Source organism: Sinohyriopsis cumingii, chromosome 2, assembly GCF_028554795.1.
Source record: "Sinohyriopsis cumingii isolate HCF-2022 chromosome 2, ASM2855479v2, whole genome shotgun sequence".
In the NCBI taxonomy this organism is placed as follows: Eukaryota; Metazoa; Mollusca; class Bivalvia; order Unionida; family Unionidae; genus Sinohyriopsis; species Sinohyriopsis cumingii.
Genome location: NC_142962.1, coordinates 39,243,691 through 39,271,486, shown reverse-complemented (window position 1 = coordinate 39,271,486; position 27,796 = coordinate 39,243,691). Strand labels below are relative to the sequence as shown.

At 35.3% G+C, this 27,796-nt stretch overlaps 1 protein-coding gene across 1 annotated transcript in view; it reads right to left on the bottom strand.

Moving 5' to 3' along the window:
• LOC149804687 (patatin-like phospholipase domain-containing protein 7) overlaps window positions 1-27,796 on the bottom strand; it is a 141,285-nt gene that overhangs the window by 102,517 nt on the left and 10,972 nt on the right. The window contains exons 6-13 of the mRNA XM_089943067.1: window positions 21,863-22,022; window positions 21,291-21,371; window positions 14,128-14,189; window positions 9,880-9,946; window positions 9,021-9,101; window positions 8,072-8,222; window positions 5,960-6,087; window positions 727-870 (exon numbers count right to left, since the gene is read on the bottom strand). Coding sequence (XP_089799193.1) covers window positions 727-870; window positions 5,960-6,087; window positions 8,072-8,222; window positions 9,021-9,101; window positions 9,880-9,946; window positions 14,128-14,189; window positions 21,291-21,371; window positions 21,863-22,022 — 874 coding nt within the window. The remainder of the gene's footprint in view (window positions 1-726; window positions 871-5,959; window positions 6,088-8,071; window positions 8,223-9,020; window positions 9,102-9,879; window positions 9,947-14,127; window positions 14,190-21,290; window positions 21,372-21,862; window positions 22,023-27,796) is intronic.

Genomic DNA, 27,796 nt, shown 5'->3' with positions numbered 1-27,796 from the left:
ATTATTTTATTCTTATCTAAATCCCATGTTCTTATTATTGCATGATGCTTTTCCTTTCTTTTATTAACAAGGAGGATAACCTGCCCCAAGTAATGTTTTAGTACATCTCAAGTTACATCATGTCAATTACAACAACAAAATTAAATCCCATGAGGAAAATATACTATACATAACATAAAATATATATCAGAGGTCTAGATAAGTAAATGGCTTCAGATAACTTGAAATATTAGCAAAGAAGGGGGGTTCTCCCCCATCCAAAATTCCAGAAGGCATAGTTTATAATATAAAGGACACAGATGACAGCCCACCTCCGTCGAACTTCAGAAGGCAACGTTTATAATCTAAAGGACAGACGACAGCATTTTTCATTTTCATATCAACTCAAGTGACATTAGTGTTACACAAATGTAACGAGTAATGACAAAAGCTTTTATTTTTTGTCAATATGTGCAGGATCAATGTATCTACATAAAATGTTACAATTCAAGAGTAGCTGATGAAAGCTTTAGTAATGAATACAAGTAGATATAATAGGAAATGTTAACTATTTCTGCATTATAATCATTATTACAAATAGTAGTTAAATAATAATCATTATTATCTGCCTTGATGTATTATCTGCCTTGATTTCTTTGATTATACACATTAAGTTGCCTTGCTCAATATCTTTTCAACATAATCTATACAAGGTATAAAAATCTTACGCAGCTCTCTATCATGTACCTGGAGTTTCAGTGTATAAATGAGATCCTTGCGAGCCAGCTCTAAGATTACTTGATCTCTCTCGTTCAAATCTGATTCTGGAGACACGGTAAATAATGGTTTCTTAGGCCTGTATCGGGATGAACTTGACACTTCCTCAGACAACTAGTTAATAGAAAAAGATCTGCAAGTTGACAAATATTATACTCCTGTATTGGCTAATTCTTCCTGGCAAATGAAGAAATAGCCTCAAAGAAGAAGTGAACCTCTTGTAATGGAATAACATCACAGTAATTTACATACTTTGCTATAGTAAAATAGTCTATACTAGGATGCATGATCACATTATTCACACCAATTTCTAAAATCTAATGCTGAAAAGTCAAACAAAGGTACAAAAGTTATCCATTATATTTATAAGCCCTACCTTCATTTCCTTTTTAAATCCTTCCTATATCTAGAAAATCCCTCCACCACCACCCAATCTTTTTTCATAACTCAAGGGGGATTTCCACATCAAAAATTTTCAGTTAAGACTCTCATAAAAAGTGGCCTCCAACTGGTCGTGACTTTTATTCAGAGGAGCTTTAAGACTGGAACCACTGTACTAGAAATTCTAATAACGAAAACTTCATGTACAAAGTCAAACTTCAAGACCATCCTGACCATACAAAAAGCAAGATCTTACCATAAATTAGACACAGATCTTAAGAAACATAATAAGCAGACCAATCTGAGTCAATGCAGTTTGCAAGGAACAATCAGTAGAGCAAACAACACAGATTACAATCTGTTGGCACATTATGAAATGGTTGATTAGGGTCTATGTTGTTTGCAACTGGATTCAACTTATATGTGACTATATATGAAACATGCAGTTGTTTTTAAAAAATAGTTAAAATGTAAATTCTTATTTACCTGTTCATGTTTAGAAATGATTTGGCAATATTGAAATGGCAGATAATGAAAAGTAACTTGTGTAAAAGTTCATTGACTATGAAGGAATAATGTTAGCATGCTGCCACATTTTGGTTTAAAAAAATGACAAGTTAGTTTGGTTGACTCAAACTGAGCAAGCTGATTCATGCCCTCTTATAATCACCCTGTCCCAAAAATTACACAGTTCTCTTAATATAAAAAAAAATATTTCCACCAGTTCTGCAATAAGAAATCACACAAGGATAGAAAGTCTTTGTTGAGGCATCAAAGTCCAGGAAAAAGAAAGAGTCAGTTTATAATGATGAAAGTAATTGGGTCCTGAAAATAATTATCACAAGGTAGGCTCTACAAAAATGAATGCGAGTGGTACAAAATATAAAACAACCTGACAGAGATAATTTTATTTTCCTATCTCTGAGAATACTTATAGAAATAGAAATAAAATATGGAAAACATAACCAATAATGTCTTATAATTTTAAGGTAGAAATAATTGATTATTAATAGAATGGGTATATCCTAAGAAAATAAAACAAGCACTTTAACAATTCAGTCCAATTAATCATGATATCAAAATATAATGCATGAATGGTGATATAACATAAACATTTGGTGGATACAGAACAATGAACACACACACACACAACTAGCATACAGTCATATACAATGAATTAGTATTTTTCTCATCCACTCTCTCACATATACAGAAAAAATCATTTTTGCTAACTATATTTTTGCTAGCTACATTTTTACATGTAATTTTTTTGGGGGGGCGGAGTACAGTAATTTTAATGATGTAATACTTACCTGTTGCTACTGCAAAGCTGGTACTTTTCCACATGGAAGATACCCTGATTGCATGACAATCATTAGTCCTATCATTACAGTGAACCAAAAGATTCCATGAACACCGGATAACCCATGGGACACCCTGCAGGCACTTGCCCATGCATACTGCCTTTCTTTCATTTTATACTGCACAGCTTAACTTAGGTAACCACCAGTGTGGGGCAGAAGGAGGAAATCTGGTAATAGCAACAAGCATTACATCCTTAAAATCAGTTTTATACCCCCACCTACAACATTTTAATATCAGTAATAACATTCCTGGTGTAACTGCATAACTGAATTTACTAGATTGATGGGAGGACGATGAACCCTCATTCTGAACAAAGTCCCTAAACGCATGACACTTCTCATAAACCTTCAGAGTGGAGAGTCTTCTTGCTCTGAAGATTCTCTCTAAAACTGAAGGTTTGAATTGTTTGGCTTGCAAAGCTGACCTGATAAGAGCAAAGTGTGTAGAAGACAGTCTGGGCAGGGATGAAACAACTTCAACCATGGTTGCATGAGGAGATCTGGATTGGCGGGGATCTTCCTAGGTAGATCTATTGCCTCACCTGAGAGGGGCAATCAGAAACATCTGACCCCATAAATTCTTAATTAAGCATTGTTGAGGAAATCAATTGGGAGAGACAACTCAATCCATTAACTGAGTGAAAGCCCAGGGGCTAATGTTGAGGCCGAAGGGAAGAACTGTAAATTGGTAGACTGTGTCTTGGTAAGCAAAGTGAAGATACTTGCATGAAACAGGGTGAATGGGGATGTGAAAGGTTGATATTGATAGCATACTCGCCCCATCGGATGGAGAAGCAGACTGACCTCGCTGTCTCCATCTTGAACTTTGGAGAAAGAATAAATAGACTGAGCAGACTCAAATCGATTACAGGCCTGAGTTTGCCATTCGTTTTTCGAATCAGGAACAGCCTTGAGTAAATGCCCGGGGATTGTGTGTTTTTTTGCCAAATTTTAATTTGCAAGGAGTGACTGAATCTCCTGTTGAAGTAATGAATCCCTCTCCTGATCTACTAGAACTTCCACAAAGATGGGGGAGGAAGAGAGGAGAGGGGGTTGATAAAATGGAACCGATGTCCCCTCCTAAATGACCTGCATCACCCACCATTCTCAAGGGAAGAGGGAGATCCAGTGATCTTAAAGGGGGTGGGGGAAGTATGTCAATATTTAGGGTTAGGAGTCTTGAAAGTGGAGAAAGTCTGTTTCTTCCCGCCTTTGTGCAAACTCCTCCTATGTTGAGTAGATTGTTGCCTCCTGGAACTGGAACTGGATTGGGACTGGTATTGAGGCAAATCATGCTGGGACTGACTGCTCTCATTGGGCCACTGAGCATTCCTTTGCAAGGCGAGGTTTGAGGGGTCCAAATGCCTAAATGCCTGAGGAGAGGAGCAGCAAACTGGAGGGGTAGCTCCTGAGCTGCTTGCCCCTGAATATCTTCAATTCATTCTTTATATATCAATGGAGACCCAATGGAGTATGGTGTAGTTTAAGTGGTGCAAACCACAGACATGCATCATGACAGATAAGATCAAGATTGGCCAAAGCTGTCAAGACATTGGTTATAGTATGGTGAGCTACTCCATAGTCATTGCCTCCCTCACGCTGCTATCGTCAGATTGTTTGATGAGTCAAAAGATTTTTCCAATGAGGCCAAGTCGAACATGGAAGATATTGCCTCTATGTTCCAAATCAGCTTCAATATGGCGTGGAACACATTCTTACCTACTTTGTAACACAATGGTCCTGACATGTGAACAGCTACCATATTCATCTCAAATGCTGGAAGGTCCATACTGAAGGTGTTGGAGTGTGTCTGATACCAGCCCAAGGTGAAGTTCACTGGAATATGGCTTTCCAAAAAGAATGCCTTTTGATGTGTTAGTGTCATCAATTCTAACCAAAAGCCAGTTCTTAGGCTTCTTAATCTCTGCTGATTGGGAAAGCCAGAAAGACGGCATCTCCCCCTCCTCCCTAATGCCTTGACCTTGTAGTCTTGTGAGGTGGAAAGGGGTGGGGGCATTCTGAAGTGACCAGCACCTGATAAATTTCCTGAATGGCAGCTTGAAAGCTAAATTCGATCCGCTCCATAGTCAGGTCAGCATAAGATGGGTCAGTGAATCATCACACTCACTGTGTGCCAGGTTCTCAGATTGGCTCTATGCTCAGCATAAGACACACCAGGTGGCACTGATGACTCCACTCAGTCGCATCCATGTAAGACATGGGCTCTCCCTTGAGAATAAGCAGTGAGTAATCTAATATCTAGCATCGCCGGCACTTTTGGTATTGCCGTCCTTTCCAGTAATGCTGGCTGGTGTGAGGTCGATTTGGGAACTGCTGTATATATGTCGGTCCGGTCAGCACATGTGCCAGTTGCTCCAAAGCCATGGCTGAATGAGCAAATATCTCATCAAAATTGCCAATGAAATAATGATATGTTGCCAGCTGCCCAGCTAGACAGATGGATCTACCACTAAGATCCCCATAAACTGTGTGATGTTGGACCATTCCAGCCAAGAGGTCTTCATGCTGGGATGGCTAGACTGCTGGTAACATCGGGGCGACTGCCAGTGTTGTGTTGGCTGGATGGCTGGTGTCAGTATATTATTATTTAGGTCCAGCTGATCTATCATTAATCGCATAGCAGCCCAAAGGCCATGCTCTGACATGAGAAGGTTTACCCCATCTGGGTTGCCTAAAATTGGGGGAATATTCCCCTAAAGTAACCAAAGAAGCAAAAGATCAGAAGATAGGGATGATTTGCTCAGACTGATGAATCGTGTCTTCATCTGCTGTACCAAATGACACATCTTATCCAGTGACAGGTGGTCCCCTCCTTTATCCTCTTCATCCCCTGATGCAGTGGTTAATGTTGGTTCCATGCCACAAGCTTTAGCTGGGGGTGGGGGTGGGCCACAGTACCACAGTCAATGCATTTTCCAACCAAACATTGATTATTTTGCATGTTGATCTAAAATATCAGGTAACGCTAAATTATAGATGTTAAAGCAGCCCTGCAATGAATGGTATGAGTGAAAAAGTACAATTCACACTTAACACAATGACTTTGTGGAGGTCAGTGACAGCAAGGTGGGACAGGGTCTTGCAGACAAAGTCCCAATAAGTAACAAAATCTGTCCAATTTTTGGCTGAAATTGTAAAGTAATATATACAACATGCAGGAGATGAATAAATCCACTGAATAAATCCAAAATGCTTGATGGGTGGACCTCTGGGTAAGAAGAGAAAGGCTGGATTGTTGGAGGCACAACAGCAAGCTAAAAACTGGCGACACCACGTGGTCTCGACAGGAGGTAATGGGCAAGAGCTACTGCTCAGTCTGAGTTGACCAAACTAACTTCAATACAGGACTGTATTCATGAATAAAACCAACCATACAATTCCATCAAATGCAATAAAATTTCATTATCACCCTGAAAAAAATATGTTTTAAACAGTACCTGTTTGGGTCTAGTCTGGCTCTTCATGGGAACCCCAGCACGAATGCATGCTGCCTCAAAGTCTGACAAGCTGTGGCCACTGTCTGTTTCATCTGTTGATGCTGCCAATACTGACTGAGGTATTGTTACTGAAATTATCATAGCCGATAGTGAATAGCATCTGTTGTGCAGAATACTGTAGATAACTACATTTTTCACATTGAACACTTTTGTTAATTACATATTAGTAAATTCAATATTTGTACTGTTATTACCTGTCTTACTTTCTGATCTTTGTTGAATATAACATTCCATAAAATGTAATTTCCTTCTAGAATTTGTTCAAATATTATGCCTGCTAAAATTTCTGATTTCAGTTATGTTACATAATTCCTTCAAGTGAAAAAGAAAATTAAACTTTCAAGGTTTGCAAATGTCCAGTACTGATTTCCATTAACATTACAAATGGATTACAATTAATCTGTATCATATAACATGGTGATAATGTCAGTTTTTTTATTTGTACCTGTATTAATTCTATTAATAAGAACAAAATATAACATTTTCCATCCTCTAATATAATTCTGATATGTTTATATTCCCCCTTAAACTAAAATCTACAAGATTTCCAAGTGTATGAAGAGAAATGCACTAAAGATGAGCTGATGGTCTTACATGTACAAACAACTCAACTGCTGACTTGAAAATATTGATTTTGTTAGTTCTACAACTGTGAAAACAATAAAAAAGTTAGTATGACAAATAAGAAAACAAACAATGGAAATTACAGAGTTTCTAAATAACGTGATTTCTGTCTCGCCCATGAACAGAATTATTATGACAGTTGTTCAGGAAGAAGAGGCAAGAACTCCAGTATGTCTGAATAAATTTTTTAGTTCATAGTAATATTGTCCCCAAGTTTCACACAACTGACACAGACAATATGTGACTTTCAAAACTAGAACACAACATTGCTCAAGGAAATGTAATACTTATGTCTTGCTATTCAAAGGCAAAACAATAATCTTAGGCATTTAATTCATTTGCTGCTGCTGTTGTTGTATGGTTTAATGCCATTTTTCAGCACAAGATAGGCTATACATGGTGGCCAGTATCAATGGTGGAGGAAGAACCCTGAAAAAAACACTGACCCCTGAGAAGCTATTGGCAAGCTTTCTCACATGCCCACACTGACCAAGCCAAAGATTCAAACCCACACTGACAGAGGTGAGATGGCAGTGATCCATAATGGTGAGTGCTTTAGACCACTCGGCAACTCAGGGCCCCTCATTTAATTCATGTAATATAATATTGTTACAAGATTTTGAAAAATAAAAGTAATTTTTAAGCAATTAAGCATTTCTTTTAAATTTTATAAATAGAGGATCTCAAATGGGTAATGGTTTATAATGAATTTACGAGACGAGTATAGGGGTGTGGAAAGTACAATAGCAATGCATAAGGCTTTGTACCTATACAGTCCTCAGCATAATCTCTGCATGTGCATTAAGTAAGTAAATGCCCCATCCAAAGCATGGATGGTTCCCTAACATTTTCTTTAATTTCCACCACCTCAAAGAACATTACAAGCCAACATTGCAATAACTATGAGTATGCTGAATAAGCTGAGACAACATGCTTCAAATCAGTCAAAGCTATAAAGATACTCAAGTACAATGCACACTGTTTTGTCATTGAAAGCCTATACAGTAGTCCCCTAAAGGGACTAACACTCCATTATTTGAAATGAGTTTCCAAGAATCCAGGATAAGTGATCTGTAACAGTGAGCACTTTAGACCACTCCTCCACTTGAGGCCCCTCCTACATTTTGCAAACAGGTGCAGAAATGAAAATATAACCCTTTTGGAATGAAAGTAAACTAATTTTACTTCCTAGATGACCCCTTAAACATTACCAGCCATAGCTAAACTTACAACAATAATTTTGTTGATAATCACTTGTTCCTGATTTACAAGAGACAAAGAAGGAAAAATCAGTAGTTAAAATAGACTATTTCATACAATTTATAAGCCATATAGAAAAATTAGATATAAATGATTTATTCTGGCTGTCACTAATGAGTACATAGAAATCAGTTAATAAGTCTTAATTCAGTAAGGACAGCAACCAACCTGTTGTTTCTACGGACTTTGTTCCATGAGTATGGTCAATTTCTATTTCTTTTGAGGCTGGTGCCATGGCACTCTGAGTCCGCTTGTAGGGAATGGACTCTTTGGATGATAACACATTAATAGATAAAGTCTTCAAATCTATGTAACTCCGCTGAAATGAAAGAAAATTAGGAATTAACAAAGGAATGAAGTGCCCCTGCCATGTAATTATATATGCTTTACCAAAATCCAACTAAATGTCCATCTTTTCAATTTTACATCACACTTTATCAAAAGCCAACTAAATTTCTATCATTTCATTTTCTCATGATAAATTTTTTAATTTCACATGATACTTTACCAAAATCCACCAAAATGAATATGTTTACATGACATTTTATCTAAATCGAACAAAATGACTATCTTTACATGATGTTTACCAAAATACAACTAAATATCTATCTTTACGCGATATTTTATCAAAATATAACATAATGTCATCCTTTTCATTTTGACATGACACTTTACCAATATCCATCAAATGTTCATCTTTTCACTCTGACTTGATACATTACCAAAATCAAAATGTCAATCTTTTTATTTGATTTGACACTTTACTGAAATTCAACACATGCATTCTAATAGTGTTCCTCTTGAGATATAATAAACGATATGAAATGTAAAGAGTTCACTGCAATGTGTGCCTTTATTGCTGAATTTTCTTTAACTTGTGAACATCTAGAAGGACATCAACTTCATGAATTTTGGTTAGATGGACTAATCTTAACACTTCAAAAACAACTCTTCTTCCATGTGTCTAAGAAAGTTTGACCATTGAGACTTTATCTAAAAATGTGTTGACCTGAATTACCAGGACAACTATAAACCTATAAAATCAAATTAAATGATGTTAAAAAATAATTTATTGAATATTTAACTTTAACATGATCAATACATTATGCTCATATACCCTATTAATGAGCTCACTGCTCAGTCCCAGATAGTTGTGGAGAGCTGTGAATGTCACTCTTTGTAGTCTCACCATGATCACCTGTAAAGAGAGATAACTTAATCTGAATATATATTCTTCAAATGTATCAAAACTATAGAGTTCACTGGCACAAAGCTGTCCAATTTCTATTTAGTTTGTCACTCAAAACAGAGTGAGACATTGTTCCTTGATTAAAAGAATATAAAAATAGTCTAAGCCCCATGTGTAATCGCCCTCTATTAGGCACTCAAGCTCTTCTGCCTGTGATCAGTGGAACGAATAATAACAGCAAAAATACAAAAACTGCTTCTAATGCCTGAAAATAAATTGTTATCATTAGTAACATCAGCCAGTATTTGCAGAATGAAATCATCATCTAAAGATTAACCATGCTGCGAATCAACCATTTTGGGTTTTTAAGGCAGCTTGTATTTCAAACATACAATTGTAAAAACTTCCCTGATGCAAGTTCTAACTGTGACACAATGCTTATTATGGGACCCAATGTGCCAATGAAATTTAGTTTAACAACCATTCCTGTCAAGCCAAAGAACCCAGATGTGTAAACAGTTACTAAAAATCATGTAATATCAAATGCTACAATACCTTTACCTGTGTGACTTATGTTTCAACAAGTAGTGTAAGGGTGAATGGCTGAATACAAATTTTATACTGCACAAAGTACATTTTCATATGTGTGACTTTAAACTAATTTATGTTCTTGCACATCACTGGTCTCCAAGAATGCAAATTCATATAATTTTTGTGTGATCCACACAATTGTGAACCCTGGCAGCATCTCCATAACAAGTGTGCTATACTAGAAATATTAACTTACCTGTACCACTCTTACAAGAGATTCAGGAAACCTCTCAAACAAAGATCGGAAAGCTGATGCTGGAAGTCTGGGAAAGAAGAGAAATGTTCAAACTTTACTTCACAATTTTTAATGATACCATGCTGAAGTTTCAGACTTTATTTGACCCGATATGAATGAGTAGAGCAGTCAGTTCCTTGCTTTGTATTCATAACATTTAATCTGGAAACTAAAAGGTTCTGTAAAAATACATGATCTGATAAACAACCAGAGGATGGTTATATGGTTTTGATACTGAAATTATTTCAATTTTTAATAAACTATTCTCGTTTCTAAAATTCTTTGGTTACAGTGTAATCATAATTGAGAAAAACCACTGAATGTTCTTTCTCCTTTTATAACTAGTATTTTCTTTCTTTCAATTTAAAATAGCCTGTGAAAAGCATCAGTGCAGCTGCAATTAATAAACCAACAAAAATCCGCCACTGAGTAATAAGCTATCATAAAAAAGTCACAGATGAGTGAAAAGCCATCACAAAGCCAAAGCTGAATGAAAAGCATTAATATACCCACAACCAAGTCAAAAGCCATCATAAAGCCACGCTACAGCCATAGCTGAGTACAAAGCCAACATGTAGCCACAGATGTGCAAAAAGCCTTACTACTGAAACAGAGTTAAGCGAAGAGCTTGAATACAGGCACAACTATGTGAAAAGTTTTAATATAGACACAACTGTGTGAAAAGGCTTGACAAAGCCACAGCTAAATCAAAACCTTTTAAACAAGCAAATGAGAGATAATCATCGATGCAGTCACAACAGTCTTCATCTAATCCTTGTACACATGCTTCCAGCCTTAGTAGAGTAACATCAAAGTGTCTCAAGCTAATAATTATACTATTGCTTCCAGACTTAACAAAGTCACAACAAAATGACTCCAATGATTAATCATACCAGTTTCCAGTCTTAATACGGTCAAAACTCAAAGTCTCCAGCTCATGATTATATTTGTTTTTGGTATTAATACAGTCAAAACTAAAAGTCTCCAGATCATAATTATATCTGTTTCTGGTCTTAATACAGTCAAAACTAAATGTCTCCAGCTCATAATTTTATCTGTTTCTGGTCTTAATACAGTTAAAACTAAATGTCTCCAACTCATAATTGTATCTATTTCTGGTTTTAATACAGTCACAACTAAATGTCTCCAACTCATAATTATATCTGTTTCTGGTCTTAATATAGTCAAAACTCAAAGTCTCCAGCTCATGATTATATTTGTTTCTGGTATTAATACAGTCAAAACTAAAAGTCTCCAGCTCATAATTATATCTGCTTCTGGTCTTAATAGTCAAAACAAAAAGTCTCAGCTCATAATTATATGTTTCCAGTCTTAATACAGTCAAAATTAAAAGTCTCCAGCTCATAATTATATCTGTTTCTGGTCTTAATACAGTCAAAACAAAAAGTTTCAGCTCATAATTATATCTGTTTCCAGTCTTAATACAGTCAAAACTAAAAGTCTCCAGCTCATAATTATATCTGTTTCTGGTCTTAATACAGTCAAAACAAAAAGTCTCAGCTCATAATTATATCTGTTTCCAGTCTTAATACAGTCAAAACTAAAAGTCTCAGCTCATAATTATATCTGTTTCCAGTCTTAATACAGTCAAAACTAAAAGTCTCCAACTCATAATTATATCTGGTCTTAATACAGTCACAACTAAATGTCTCCAGCTCATACTTATATCTGGTCTTAATGCAGTCACAACTAAATGTCTCCAATGAGTAATCATACCAGTTTCCAGTCTTAATACAGTAAAAACTAAAAGTCTCCAGCCCATAATTATATCTGTTTCTGGTCTTAATACAGTCACATCTAAATGTCTCCAGCTCATAATTATATGTTTCCGGTTGTAATATAGTCACAACTAAATGTCTCCAATGATTAATCATACCAGTTTCCAGTCTTGATACAGTAAAAACTAAAAGTCTCCAGCCCATAATTATATGTTTCCAGTCTTAATACAGTCAAAACTAAACATCTCCAGCCCATAATTATATCTGTTTCTGGTCTTAATACAGTCAAAACTAAAAGTCTCAGCTCATAATTATATCTGTTTCTGGTCTTAATATAGTTAAAACTAAACATCTCCAGCTCATAATTATATCTGTTTCTGGTCTTAATATAGTCAAAACTAAAAGTCTCCAACTCATAGTTATATCTGTTTCTGGTCTTAATAAAGTCAAAACTAAAAGTCTCAGCTCATAATTATATCTGTTTCCAGTCTTAATATAGTCAAAACTAAACATCTCCAGCTCATAATTATATTTGTTTCTGGTCTTAATATAGTCAAAACTAAAAGTCTCCAACTCATAATTATATCTGTTTCTGGTCTTAATACAGTCACAACTAAATGTCTCCAGCTCATAATTATATCTGTTTCTGGTCTTAATACAGTCAAAACAAAAAGTTTCAGCTCATAATTATATCTGTTTCCAGTCTTAATACAGTCAAAACTAAAAGTCTCAGCTCATAATTATATCTGTTTCTGGTCTTAATACAGTCAAAACTAAAAGTCTCCAACTCATAATTATATCTGGTCTTAATACAGTCACAACTAAATGTCTCCAGCTCATACTTATATCTGGTCTTAATACAGTCACAACTAAATGTCTCCAATGATTAATCATACCAGTTTCCAGTCTTAATACAGTAAAAACTAAAAGTCTCCAGCCCATAATTATATCTGTTTCTGGTCTTAATACAGTCACATCTAAATGTCTCCAGCTCATAATTATATGTTTCCGGTTGTAATACAGTCACAACTAAATGTCTCCAATGATTAATCATACCAGTTTCCAGTCTTATTACAGTAAAAACTAAAAGTCTCCAGCCCATAATTATATCTGTTTCCAGTCTTAATACAGTAAAAACTAAACATCTCCAGCCCATAATTATATTTGTTTCTGGTCTTAATACAGTCAAAACTAAAAGTCTCAGCTCATAATTATATCTGTTTCTGGTCTTAATATAGTCAAAACTAAAAGTCTCCAACTCATAGTTATATCTGTTTCTGGTCTTAATACAGTCAAAACTAAAAGTCTCAGCTCATAATTATATGTTTCCAGTCTTAATATAGTCAAAACTAAACATCTCCAGCTCATAATTATATGTTTCTGGTCTTAATACAGTCAAAACTAAAAGTCTCAGCTCATAATTATATCTGTTTCCAGTCTTAATATAGTCAAAACTAAACATCTCCAGCTCATAATTATATTTGTTTCTGGTCTTAATATAGTCAAAACTAAAAGTCTCTATCTCATAATTATATCTGTTTCTGGTCTTAATACAGTCACAACTAAATGTCTCCAGCTCATAATTATTTCTGTTTCTGGTCTTAATACAGTTACAACTAAATGTCTCCAGCTCATAATTATATCTGTTTCTGGTCTTAATACAGTCGCAACTGAATGTCTCCAGCTCATAATTATGCCAATGTTTCCAGTCTTTATACAATCATAATTAAGTGTCTCCAGCAAATATTTATACCTATGTTTCCAGTCTTAATAACATCACAACTAAATGTCTCCGGCTAACAATTATACCTACATTTCCAGTCTGAATGCAGTCACAACTAATTATCTCCAGCTAATAATTATACCTATGTTTCCAGTCTTAATACAGTCACCAGCTAATCCTTATACCTAGGCTTTCCACCTTAATACAGCCATGCCTGTCTCCATCTAATATTTAAACTCATGCTTACCACCTTATAACAGCCACAACTGTCTCCATCTAACACTTAAGCTCATGCTTTCCACCTTAATACAGCCATGCCTGTCTCCATCTAACACTTAAACTCATGCTTACCACCGTAATACAGCAATGCCTGTCTCCATAAATCACTTAAATTCATCATGACCACTGTAATACAGCAATGCCTGTCTCTATCTAACACTTAAAATCATGCTGACCACTTTAATACAGCCACAACTGTCTTCATTTAAAACCTGAATTCATGATTCCCACCTGTAATCTCATTCATTCAAATGAAGCATTTGTATAATACGTAACAAGTTCAGAAAATGAACAGTACTTTTCTTTCAATGCATGTTGTTCTTTTAAATAAGTATTTCTGTTACTTTTTTCCTAATTACATTCAAAGTTATACAGAATCTTATTAAAAGATATTGGTAGATAAAGTTTTCCATGTGGAATATGACATAAAAGATGAGAAAATGATCAAATAATGGATGCAATACCTACTTTAGTACTGTTGTATCCACAACTGCTCGTGCACAAACTGTTTTAAAGATACACTCATTGCCCTAAAATGTATAATATTTATAATTACAAAGATATTGTAATTGAAAATAAAAAATAGCCAATAGCAAAATTTTGAACAAACTGACAAAACTAAATCTAGAGCTAAATGTAATCATTGGCCACCACACTCCAGCTCTCAAAGTGGGGTATTTCTGCAAAACATCCCTGAAAACTAATAAATGAATCTCCTAGCATCCCACCAGCCAATTATTTACATGATAAAGAATACAGTATTTAAGGAAGTATTGAAGAATTCACCACTGTTGATGTTGTTGCTGTTGTTTTGGGGTTTTATGCCATTTCTCAAGACAAGATAGGCTATCATTCCTGATCACCGCCATCTCACCTCTGTCTGCATGGGTTCTAGTCTCAGGCTCATCTAACATGGGTAAATGAGAAAGCTTGCCAGTAGATTCTCATGGGTTAGTGATTCTTCCCGGGGTTTTCCAGGGTTCTTCCTCCACTAGTTATACTGACTTCCACGTATAGCCTATCTTGTGCTGAAAAATGGCATTAAACCTTACAACAACAACAACAAGACAGGCTATATATGGCAGCCTGGTAAAACTGGTGGATGATGATCCTGGTAAGAACCACCAACCCACAGGAAGCTACTGGCAGCTTTCTCGCTTACCTATATTGGCCAAGCTCAAGACTCAAACCAACATGGACAGAGGTGATGACAGTGATCAGGGAAGGCAAGCACTTTAGACCACCTGGTCCCAAATTTACTATTGTAATGACAAAATCATATCAGTTATTTGATCTAAATTTAATTGACAAAACTTTAACCATTCAGCATAAAAACGGAGTTTAGTCAGCATAACAATAACATAACCTTTTATGCTATAGCCTGATTGTCAATATAACTTAGTTCAGTTACATGGGGCTTAATGCCACTTTCAGTTCATGATGACATGGCAAAGGAAGATTCTGGGATGACCCTGGGAGGAACCACTGACTCACAAGAAGCTAATAATAAGCTTTCTTACATATCCATATTGGTTAATGTAACTAGATCTCCACAAACACTAGCTTTAGTCTGTATCGGTGATAAAAACAATAAAACATCCACTCTGTGAATGAAATCTTCAAAACAATCTTAATCACAAAATCTTAACACAGACTCAATGTCAACAATGCCATGATCGATTTCATCAGATAAAGGCACCTCTATGTACTCATGTAGGATGGACTACAAACAAAATCATGTAATTAACAAGATAAGGTAAATACTTATGAAAGATGAAAGATACTAAGCCTGTTAGCAAAACACTTTTTAGGTCACCCAAATTGAATTTCACCTGGAATAAGGCATCTCTATGACTCATGTGGGCAGGAAAACAAAAGATCATGTGATTAACAAGATAAGATGTTTACTTATGAAAGAAACTAAGCTTGTTAGCAAAACACTTTTTAGATCACCCAAATTGGATTTCATCAGGAAAAAGGCAACTCTATGACACCCAAATTGGATTTCATTAGGAAAAAGGCATCTCTATGACTCATGCAGGCAGGACAAACCAAAATCATGTGATTAACAAGATAAGGTGTATACACCTCTCCCTCGATAACTTGTGCACAACGGGGTCGACAAACACAGAACGCACTATGAGCGAGGTGGGAGTTACAGAGGGACCTCCACAACTGAAAAAAATCGCTTTCACATCAAGAAAACTGGGGAGGGGAGAGGGAAGCAGCGTTAGGGAACTGGGCTGTTTATTGACTAAATCCTCATTTTACAATCACGTCGATAATAATTTTTAATAGCGTGCTTTTAATAATGAAGTTCTTCGTTATTGTTTAAATAACATTTATTTTCAAAATGTCCAACATATGAAAGATTGTTCCAACTTGTTTCAACAACCATCACATGTACACGAAAAAATCTGTGTATTACGTCACTGCTTTTTGTTTTTTTATGAGTCTGGTTCATGCAGTGGTGTTTAATATTATCCTGCCAAATCGGGAGTCCACTGAGCAGGGAACTAGACTAACTGTTGATACACCACAAAACAAGATTCCTTTTTTTCAAAAACACGTGACAATTAAGAAAATCGTCTACATCGAAACTCAATTTTGTTTATTCTTCAGTTAGTACAATATTGATGTAATTTCACTGGAAGCAATAATGAAACTTCTTATCATCCTTGAGGATATCTCTAAGTGCCAGTTCAAGAATTCTCTGAAACTCACTTGCCCACAATGTTCCATATCTCTGAAATCAAGCTGTCTATTTTACAAAGTATTCATTTCGCTTGGTTGCCTTGTTATCTTTGATCACAGTTATGAAAGAGTCATTTAAGTTAAGGTAGTTTATGTTACAGACACAATAACATTTATAAGTGTACAATTGACCAAATGAGGTGAGTTCACCCAACATACGACCGGGGCTGCTAGATTTTAAGTTTGTAGGATTTTCATGACTTTTAGCTTTTCTTTTATTCCACCTCCAATATTTGATTCAAATTACATAATTAACGTGATAATACAAAGGAGGCCAGCTTTTAATTCAGTGCAACAATACAACAAATACTTCTGGAAGTCAGTTATCAAAACAGGGTCAGCTCTTAATTAGGATCTCAGATAAATGCTTGCAGACATAGCTGTTATGGTAGATTGATGCATTGTACGTTTAATTACAAGAGGACACATTGCATGTATGACGATTACACTTAAAATGAACTAAAAGATAGAACTAGAACACAAATATCAATAGATAAAAAAAAATATTTAATCTGTATTTATTAAAATACTGCCTCCACTTGGCATAAGTGACATTTTCATTGATCAGAATTTCCTTACATATCGTTAATTGCGGTGTACTAGGAATGTCATTTGGAATGAAAATGTAAAAACCTGCATGACTTATTTTTAAATTTGATATTTCATAGTGATGATTAACATTTCCAGGTCCTACATACCATTTTCGACTATAAAATGAGTGATGTATCAAAGTTTCCTTTACCAATTTTGATCGCAATTTTCTTCAAGTTCAACAAATAGGGATAAATTTTGGGGTATTTTCTAGTTTAAAAAATGGGATCCATGCCTGACCCCACATTATAAGCAGGTTCACGAGTTATCAGGGTGCGAGTTATCGAGGGAGTGGTGTACTTATGAAAGGTGCTAAGCCTGTTAGCAAAGCATTTTTTAGGTCATCTAAATTGGGAACCATTACATGATTCCCATGAGAGAAGGTTTTTCACTGGATGGCACAATATCATGTGAAGTGTGATATTTCCTCATGATACATGGTATTTTCTTCATGTCCTAATGATCACGATGTCAAAGACTTGTATGTGACACCATAACATAAAGTCTTAGTGTCATGCAGTTCAAATGGTATTTATACAATTCTAAAGCAAACTATATTCCAATATTTGCTATATATCATGAAATAAACTATTTGTTTTGATGACTATGTTGTTTTATGAACAAGTAAACCTATCATATTGACCTCTGCTTAGAGTCAGTTCTTAAAGGTTCATAAAACTTCAATTTCACATCAACAAAGGTCAGTGTATTACAGCCAAAAAAATGAATAGAGTCTGAAATCTTCCAAGACAGCCATAGCAGCATTTATTGATGTCAATAACAAAGAAAAGCTTTTGACACCACCCACATGTCTTCCAAAAAATTGGCAAACACAAGCTGAGTAACTCAAACAGTTTGAAATCTGCCCTCCCTGATTTCCATGCTGATTAGTTTAACCTGTCAGTATGCTGTGCAACTACATCACTCCCTCAATAACTCACACTCTGATAACTAGCAAACCAGCTTATAATATTGGGTCAGTCATGAATCCCATTTAATTTGTACTAAAGTTTTTTTTAAATGACCCTAAATTGTTGACTGTGAAGAAAATCATGATCAAAATTGGTAAATTAAACCTTGATATATTGCTCTTTATATCAATGACAATGGTAGATAGGACCTGGAATGTTAAATCAACATTTATGAAATTTGGAAATTTGGATCAACATTATCAACTTTTAATAAGAAGTCACGTATTTTGTTAAAATTTCTTTCCAAACAACATTCTTAGTACAATGAAAATAACATATTCAAAAACATTTGATCAAAGAAAAATGTCATTAACACCTATTTGAGGCATAGCTTTAATAAATAAATACCAATTAAGGAAGTTTTTTATCAACTTAAATTATTATTTTAGTTCTAATTTATAGTTTGGTTTAAGTGTTATCAACATAAATGCATTATGCCCTGTTGTATTCAAACTTGAAATTTGTCAATCTACCAGCCCAAGAGCATTTCTGTGAGAATCCAATTAAGTGCCAACTGTGTTTTGATACCTAATTTGCAGAAATATTAGTTGTATTGTTGCACTGAATTAAAAGCTGGCATGCTTTGTTTTATCATGTCAATTACATCTTTTGTATCAAATAATGGGTGTGGAATAAATGAAAAGTTAAAAGGCATGCAAATCCTACCTGCATAAGAGCTAGTTGCCCTGGTTGAGTGTCAGGTCAACTCATTTCAACTGAATGATCAAACACTAATAATTTTTGCTGTAGAATGTAATATAATTAAACTACCTTAAATCAGATTACTCATTCACAAATGTGATCAACGATAGCATGGAGTTCATTTCTGAGTTTGTAGTTATCGAGGAAGACGTCTAGTAACATTCATCAACACAATGAAAACGTCCCAGATTTGTTATCTATATATGATTTGAGTACTTTACTGACTATTTAATAACAACTTTTCCACTCGTCGCTTCACATCTTGTCTACTTGTATCGAATATGAGGGTTACATTTCAGGTGTGTCACACAGATAAATATGTTACATTCAATTCTGATCAATTGATCAGCACTTATTGTTTGTTCAAATCCAGAGTAAAACAATAACTACCAATTAGAAATGTAGTTATTACAAAGCATGACACACCAGAAATATTTGCATCCAAACTCAATCTATATAGATGCAAAACAAATGAGAAACTTCTAGCAAAAGTGGCTTAAATTATATGTAAATTATTTAAATTGTATATGAGGAACAAAATTTGGGATTTCTCCTTTGACGTGGATATATTTAAGCTGTGACTGAATGTGCGAAGGGAAACAAATAAATCAGCGCATAATCAGCAAGGGGGCAGATTCCAAACCAGCACAATTTATAGTCACCTCATTATTTACTGAAAGGGAATGGGTGTTGTAAATAATTTCTTTTTTCACTCACATAAAGAACATGTGTATCCACATCATTTGTTCTGCAACTGTAGGAAGTACAACACAAGGAATTTGGTTGTTAGTCATCTGTTTCCAAGCTAGGACTTGTTTTAGATACTATTTTACCTGCATGAGGAAATTGCAGTATTTCTTTTGTTTTGAATATAAACACTGTAATGCCTTCCAAATTTAACTGAAGACATAACATTGGTAATAAAATATTTGAAAAGTATTAATGCACTGCAAAACAAAGGGCATGGTGACCAGGATAACAGAATGAAATGGCCTAAAAAGATGATTAATAGCCGGTAGTCTGTATGGAGTATGGAAGTATATTTATTGTCATCATGCAAAGAATGAAATGGCCTAAAACGATGATTAATAGCCGGTAGACTGTATGGAGTATGGAAGTATATTTATTGTCATCATGCAAAGGATTAGAATAGCATATGAACAGATGGCAAGTCTAGGTCTGTCTGTAATCTGCATAACAGAAATACACTCAATATTCAACACATAAAATGGCACCACCCTATCACTGAGAAACCTTCTAAAGATGAAAAGACCATGTTGATATGTACATCAATAATGTACCATACTGTAGGCTGTGTATTATGAATCATATTATGCATGGAAGAGGTTAATGTTTTACCATTAGTATGTATGTATGTATGTATGTATGTATATATATATATATATATATATATATATATATATATATATATATATATATATATATATATATATATATATACATACATATATATATATATATATATATATATATATATATATACATACATACATATATATATATATATATATATATATATATATATATATATATATATATATATATATATATATATATATATATAAAATCTATGAAACACTATATACATACACAAAATATATATTGCCACTTGTTTAGGCAGACATCAGGGATAAGATCTCTGTGTGTGTGATCTGGATTTCTTTTAAAATTTCAGTCATGTCGCTATGATGTCTGCAGTGTGACAGTTTATTGTGATGTCTAGCACTGGGGCAGCATGCCACAGACATGCAGCACGATGTCCCACCCAGCCATATTATCCTGACACCAGGCCAACCAGTCCTAATACTAACCTCTTAATGCTGAGCACCTAGCAAGACAGCTGTTAGTACCATTTTTATGTCTTTGGTATGACTCGGCCAGGGTTCAAACCCAATACCTCCCACATCCAAGGCGGACAATCTAACCAGTAGACCACTGGAGCAATCAGGATAAGATTTATTGTTCAAATAACTGATCAAGTTTCAGCTTCTGGACAATTACTTAATTAGTTAGCTAAATTAATTATGCAACTGGGTGAAAAACTTTTTTCTACAATGCTTGGTACAATGGTATGTGTGTTGGTTATTGTACAAGCCCTGATAGACTACTCTCTGCCCTGGACTGAACAACGATTGTACAGTGCATTGACGAGAAAGATACTGAAGAAATGTTAGTTTTATTGCCGAAGGTTCAGGCAAAATTAGACTAACAATTACATGAATATTTAAACACTGACATAAAAAAAGAAGTGACTGACTTCTGACCTAGCTGAACTCAATATCCACAAGTTCTAACAGCTTCATTCATTTCAAGGACAATTTTTCTATTCCTTTAAGAATACAGCAAAATAACGACTCTCATGGCAATAAACTTTCAAATACACATGCAAGTCAAAAATAAGGAGAAACTGATGATGAGCCTTGCCCAAATTTGGAACTAAATCATGACCATGTTATATCTGAATTAGGTGATATAAGAAAGTACTCTATAGCAGGGTTATCTGTTTAGTAAAGTATTGCAAATCACATTACATACTGCCAACCAATAAAAAAAATTCATCTCTCAATGGAATTATGTAATAAATTAACATACAGTTAGGAAATCCAGTAGACTAAGAAGACTGTGAATGCTGTCCCCCGTCTCCACCTCTTTAATCAGGAATTCTTTGTCATCCTGTCAAAAGAAAAAATAAGTGTTTCTCATAACGGCATTGGTATGAGATTTCATAAACTCGTCTCACTGTTACACATTTATGTGAACAAGTTACCATCTATAGTAAGTCTTGTAATTCATGTTTTTTTAAATATACAGATATTTATTTTAAATATATTATTGGCTATATCATGCAAATGAAATTGAAGAGATGTGTCTTTCATAAAGACACACAGATGCTTTCAACCTTGGCAAATATTGAACCCATGTCCCCAGGATTACGAGTCCTATTTTTCTACAAACTGCGATACTGCAGCTCCCTTTGTAATTCATTTCAGTTTTTATACCTGGATCAGAACTTAAACCATTATAAATGCACCTTTTTTATACATGATTCACTTGAATGTAAACAAACACATATCTATGATTTCTGCAGCCTTCCAACAGAAGTCAAGAAGTAAATATATTGTAGAGAAACATCACATATTTCCACATGTCATTATGCTACCTACCGGCTCACAGATGTAGACATTGATTTTTCCATTCTGAACCACATAAATACAGTTATCTGGGTCACCCACGTTGAACAGAAAGTTTCCAGCTGGTATGAACAAGGTCTCCATGTGTTTACATAGCTCCAGAAAAAGTGGCTTTTCAAAGTGGCCAAATACCCTAATCATGAAAAAGGAAAATAAGATTAAAAGAAGAGATGAAATATCATCCCAAATATTATCACCCTCTCTCAATCATTGTAGACAGAGTTCAGGTTAAACATACCATATATTATGCTTTAACACATTACATATTACCTTTAACAATGTGATTTTACAAACTCACATGCTGGCACACTGGGACACATGCGTGCATACCCTCTGGCCACATCCTGGATCTGAAATGTTCAGTCTTGCCTAATTATTCTGATGAAATATCACAAGAACATCCTTTTCTTAAAAAATAATGCAGACAGGTTAAAACCATATTTCTATGAATATCTAGATGATAGAAAGAGCTTCACACAAACATATATGACCAATTATAAAATATCCACAAAATAGTAATGTACAAAACTGAATGGCCTGCCGCCTGGAACTAGCTGATGTCTCTGTTAGACAGCTGCCTTGTTGCACAAGTCTGGCAATGGGTAGGTTCATTTTTCAAACACAGTCTCAATTTCATTACCAAAAATGATGAACTGCTTCTACTTTCAGATCAACATTTTCTCTGTTAACCTTGTTTACTGGAAGATATAGTACGAAAAAATCAATAATTTAATTAAATGAAATGTTATATTTTAAAATAAATATTAGAAAGATTAATAGACATGTAAATGAAAAATGTATTATAGACAAAACGGATCACAGCTCTTATTGACTGTCTTCAAGGGACTGATGCCATATCCCATCTTTTATCAGTTACTATTGCAACTACAAAAAAAAGGCTTGGGAGGAAGTGCCTATTCTATGATCAGGTGATTATTATCAAAGAAACATATTTTACTCCAGAAAATTGGTTTCTTCTTCCGATACATTACATGATAATAGTACATTGGGAGAACAAATGGAAGGATCTTAAGTGAATCTACATGTATGGGGATATGGAAGTAGGCACTGATTAAATCATTAGCCCTCAATTGACCTGGCAATAAGAAAAGTCTGGAATAGAAAATAAGTGAGTTCTGCCAGTAAACTATATCCACTCATGACTTGGTGAGCAAAGAGCATATCTCCTTTGGTGAAATCTCTGCGTACTCAAGATTGGTCAGGACTTCCATCACAGAATGTAAAGATGAAAGGAGGGGTTAAAACAAATGAAATCCCAAACCCTATAATAATCATGATTGGGGGGATTTGGAGAAGAATAAACTGGATATCCTCTCCTCTTTACAGGGGTGTTCTGAAAATGAGGGGCCTGTTGCCACCTAAAGTTCAACTGTGAGTGAAATTGCCCCTGCTGCATGAGTTGGCCGCTTTTCTTGTGACTATAATTATCTCTTCTTGGAGAGTGAAACTGACTAGAGTGAAAAATGGGAGGTTACAGGAATGTAAGCTTAAGAACCAGTTCTTGTGTGGCCTGTTTCAGAACATCTTTGAAATGATCAAAAAACTGCAAGGAAGAGTGAAAAGGTAATGAAGGCTCATAGAAAAATGTGGCTAAAAGTATGATAAACGAAGGAAGGCATCTCATCCTACTAGGTCAAGCCATAAAAATATTAGTCATGGTGTGGTATGCTGCGCTGTTTAGCACCTGGGCAATGCAGTAAGTCAATATACCTGAGATGCCAGATTAAGCAATGATAAAAAAGTTACTATATTATGCATCAGCTAGTAAGTCACTTTAAAAATACAATGATCAGTTTTATACAAATGTACATTGGTCATGTTTACTGCTACAAATATCTGTCCAAGCTAAGGGACTTTTAAGTGGAAGAAGTCCAAGTAGGTATGGTACCAGCTGGCAGGGAACCATGCCGGTAGTTGGATCTCCAAGAAGGATATAAAGTTTCCAGGGTCTCAGATTTGGCCCAAAAGTTAAAAATCTATTTAACCATTGCTGATTGTGGGAGCAAATGGAAGGATGGGTGCTGTTTTCATCATCTGCATCCACACAGAACTTGAACTTGGGAATCTTTCCTACACTCACTAAAGTCATTGTCCTCCTTGTGGACACCTTCCATCCATGTTCAGCATACCAAACTGAAGGGAAGAAATGGTTTCATCCACAGACAAATTAAAACGTCTGCCAACAAGATATACCTATTACCTAAACTGGCAGAGAGGCAACCAATATGGCTTGTGCTTAAATTGGCCAGCTGGGCAGGCAGCTGGAAAGTCATGGACAAACTGGTTGGATCCCTATAAAACAGAACAGGCAGCCAGTTTGCAGTCCAATTCACTGAAGTAACTATCCTCTAGTTGCTGACAGTGTTGAACGCTGATCTGCCAAATGAAATGACTGGTCTGATGTTCAGATATTTTAGACAGCAAAGATGGCACGTGGGCTGGTGATATAAACTGGTGAGGTCAGAACAAAAGTCCCATGCGAATGAACTTACTGGCACTCTGGCCCTGTTCAAGCATGGTAGATGACTTATACCTAACAAGCTGCAAAAAAGTGTGAGCAAACTCTATTTCTGTACCTATTCCACAGTAGAGAGATGAGAAAAGTGTTATGATAAAGTCTCCAACATCTGCAATAACATTTCCTGAATCAGGTGTCTCATCTGCAACTCAGTCAAATGGCACTTACAAGCCAGTTCATAAAGACTTGCTTTCCTTATTATTTTCACTTACACAGGGTTCTGAATTCTTCATGTCCTACTTTGACCAGACTTCGTGGACCGACTGAATTTGAGACAAGAAAGACATCTATTCACTTTGGGGACAAAAATTCAAGGGTCACAGTCACAAGGATTGAAGAAGAAAACCTTATTCCAACAAAAATATTTAAATTCTGAACAACATGTCTAGACTAAACTTAACAGATGACTTGCATATGAACAAGAAAGACAGCTACTGACTGGAGGGGGATGATCAGGTTAAAGGTCACGTTCAGAAGGTCTCCAAGAAAAAATATGGTCTCCACAAAATAACTCAAGACCAATGCCAAAAAAAATGACAAAGGTTTGTAAAGCCACTTATTGATTTTGTGATCTTCAGGTCACCAAGGCTGAAAAAAGACTTTTCTGCAAATTAAGTTAGCATGGTGGCATATAATGAAGCACAAAGCTCAAGCTCATGTGAACAACAAAACAATGGCTTTCTTGTGATGATGGAGACTATCATAATGACAGCATTATGATTTGCAAATGGAACACATGAATTGCTATAAATATCTGTCAACTCAGTATCTAATATCAGCTCTCAAAGGATGATAGGATATTTTTTCAGAGGGTCAGTGTAACTGTCTTTATATTTTTTGCTTCAAAATCACTGCAGATTTTTTATATGAAGTCACTAGCACTAGATAGTGTATTGTACTTTTGTGGAAGTATAAATGATGTAGGGGACTAAATTTCTTAACAAAGAAACATGCAGAAATTCATAAGTAGAAAATAAATCAAAATATAAATGAAAGATGGGAATTATGAAAGAAAATACTAATATAATGACTAAAGTTGTATGGGGATCAGATGCAGAATGTTAAATTCCAGAATAAAGTCCTTCCCCCGTAAGCTTCATAATTGAATGTGTCAGTATTTTGAGGGCAAAATTTGTCAAATACTTGGAAAACTTTAGCACCAACAAAGGTATTTAGTCTGACCGTTTGATATAAATAACATGGGTAGGACAAGTTGAACTGTTGTTAGCGAAGCTATAACATACAGGTCATGGTGGCTATCTAAACCATAACAAATAGATGAATTGGTTTTTGTAACTCAGGATTATGAATTTTGTAGCTCAGTGAATTTTCACATGAACGTCTCAAAATGCAGATAATATTACCATCTCTGTCAACATACAGGACAAACCATTAATCTGATTCATACTAAAAAAGTGTGGTTTCTGTGTACATGTAATCTGCCATGTTGGTACTTGAGTAATGGAAGAGTCCATTTATGACACAGGACTGAGTGATTATGGAAGCCATGACATGCTAATGGGTAAACAAGATCAAGCATGCAAGACTGATTACATTCACAATACTTTGTGTTACACTGCATTCATCTGCAATACATATCAATATGAGCATCTTCAACTGCTGACAATAATATATACTAAGTTTCACAGCAATCCATAAGCAAGAATCCTTAAAAGGGACTGACAATCTACTGACCAAACAATTCATAGGCAAGAATCCCTAAAAGGGACTGCTAATCTATGACCAAACAATTCATAAGCAAGAATTCCTAAAATGGACTGATAATCTACTGACCAAGACTAGAGACTAGACTAGAAATCCAAGATAAAACTTGTTTCTTTGTTTTTGACCAATAAGTGTTGAATCCATCTCTGGTATTCTTGAACGATAAGATTTTCAAATTGGCCATATTGAAAGTTAGATCAGCACCATTATCACTTATGACCAAACTAGACATCATTAGAATTTTTTGCTGAAAATCTCAGGTATACATAACCATACATTCTGGAGAAGTAATAATAACAATATTTTCATGATGGCCCTTGTGGCAGCCATATTGGATGAAAGACTGATACCATTTTCATTTAGGTCCAGCTGGATATCATAAGACATAGTGAAATCCATTCAGAAGAAACCAATAACAAGATTTTCAAGATGACAGATTGGCATTATTTTCATTAAGAGCCAACTAGTCACCATAAGTCTTTTGGTAAAAACCCCATATTGATATGAATTTCCCTTTACCCAGAGAAGCAATAATGAGACCTTCAAAATGACTGCTATAGTGACCATACTGTATGTCTGAATGAATGGTACTACAGTGTATTTCCATCTGGACCCAACAAAACAGCACAAGAAAAACAATATCACTATGACCATCTATCTAGAAGGACTACTGAGATCAATATTTTCAAGATGGCTACCACGGCACCTTTATTGGCGGTCAGATTGGCACTATATTCAATTATGACCAACTAGACATTGCAAGAAGTCTTAGGATGAAAACCCATGTTGATCTGACTTTCCATTCAGAAGGAGTAGTAATGACAAGATTTATCATTCTGGTGGCCGTAATGGACATCAAATCTGCACCATTTTCAATCAAGACCAACTATATAAAGATGCACTAAATACCATTCACACTATCATTTGAAACCAACTTCCTGACTGCTATAGATTCTTTTAGTTTTCTTACCCTTAAAGTTTAAAATGGCATGCTTTGTACTCTTAATTAATTTAATTTACCTTAATTAACATCTACAGCACCATAAATCACCCTAAAATTTGGACCTCATTTCATTTTTTTCCACATACCTAGTCTGGCTATCCATTGCGTAGCAATAAAAGCCATAGCAGGTTGGTAACTCAGGCTAGATGATGACGTGGATGAAACTGGAGAAGCCAGAGGAAACCACTGGCCTTAACCCTTTACCTCATACAACCGTCTTTGGACGCCTCTACAAAAGTCGCTTCGAAGCGACTTTTGACGCTTCTACAAAAGTCCCATAGAAGCGCCTTTTGACGTCTGCTGTAAACATCAGCCATTTTAAGCCGGTTTTCGTAGCGCCACCTTTGGGGAAAAACCCCTTATTAGATACTACATTCACTTCTGTGAATGACAATTACATCAGATCACGTGGTCACTGTTTATGTTCTGGTCGATATCTGCCATTTAAAGTAACTGGGTCGTAATCTCCACTCTCCAAAATGGCGGTCGCGGATTTCATTCAGTACTTATGAAGTTTTCATGATTAGAATCACAACTATGAAAGATTCAATAACCTAGGTAAAGGCTCTGATATTGATATAGGCTGCAATTAGTTTTTATAAATTATCAAATTTAGATGACTTAGTGATGTAGACACGGA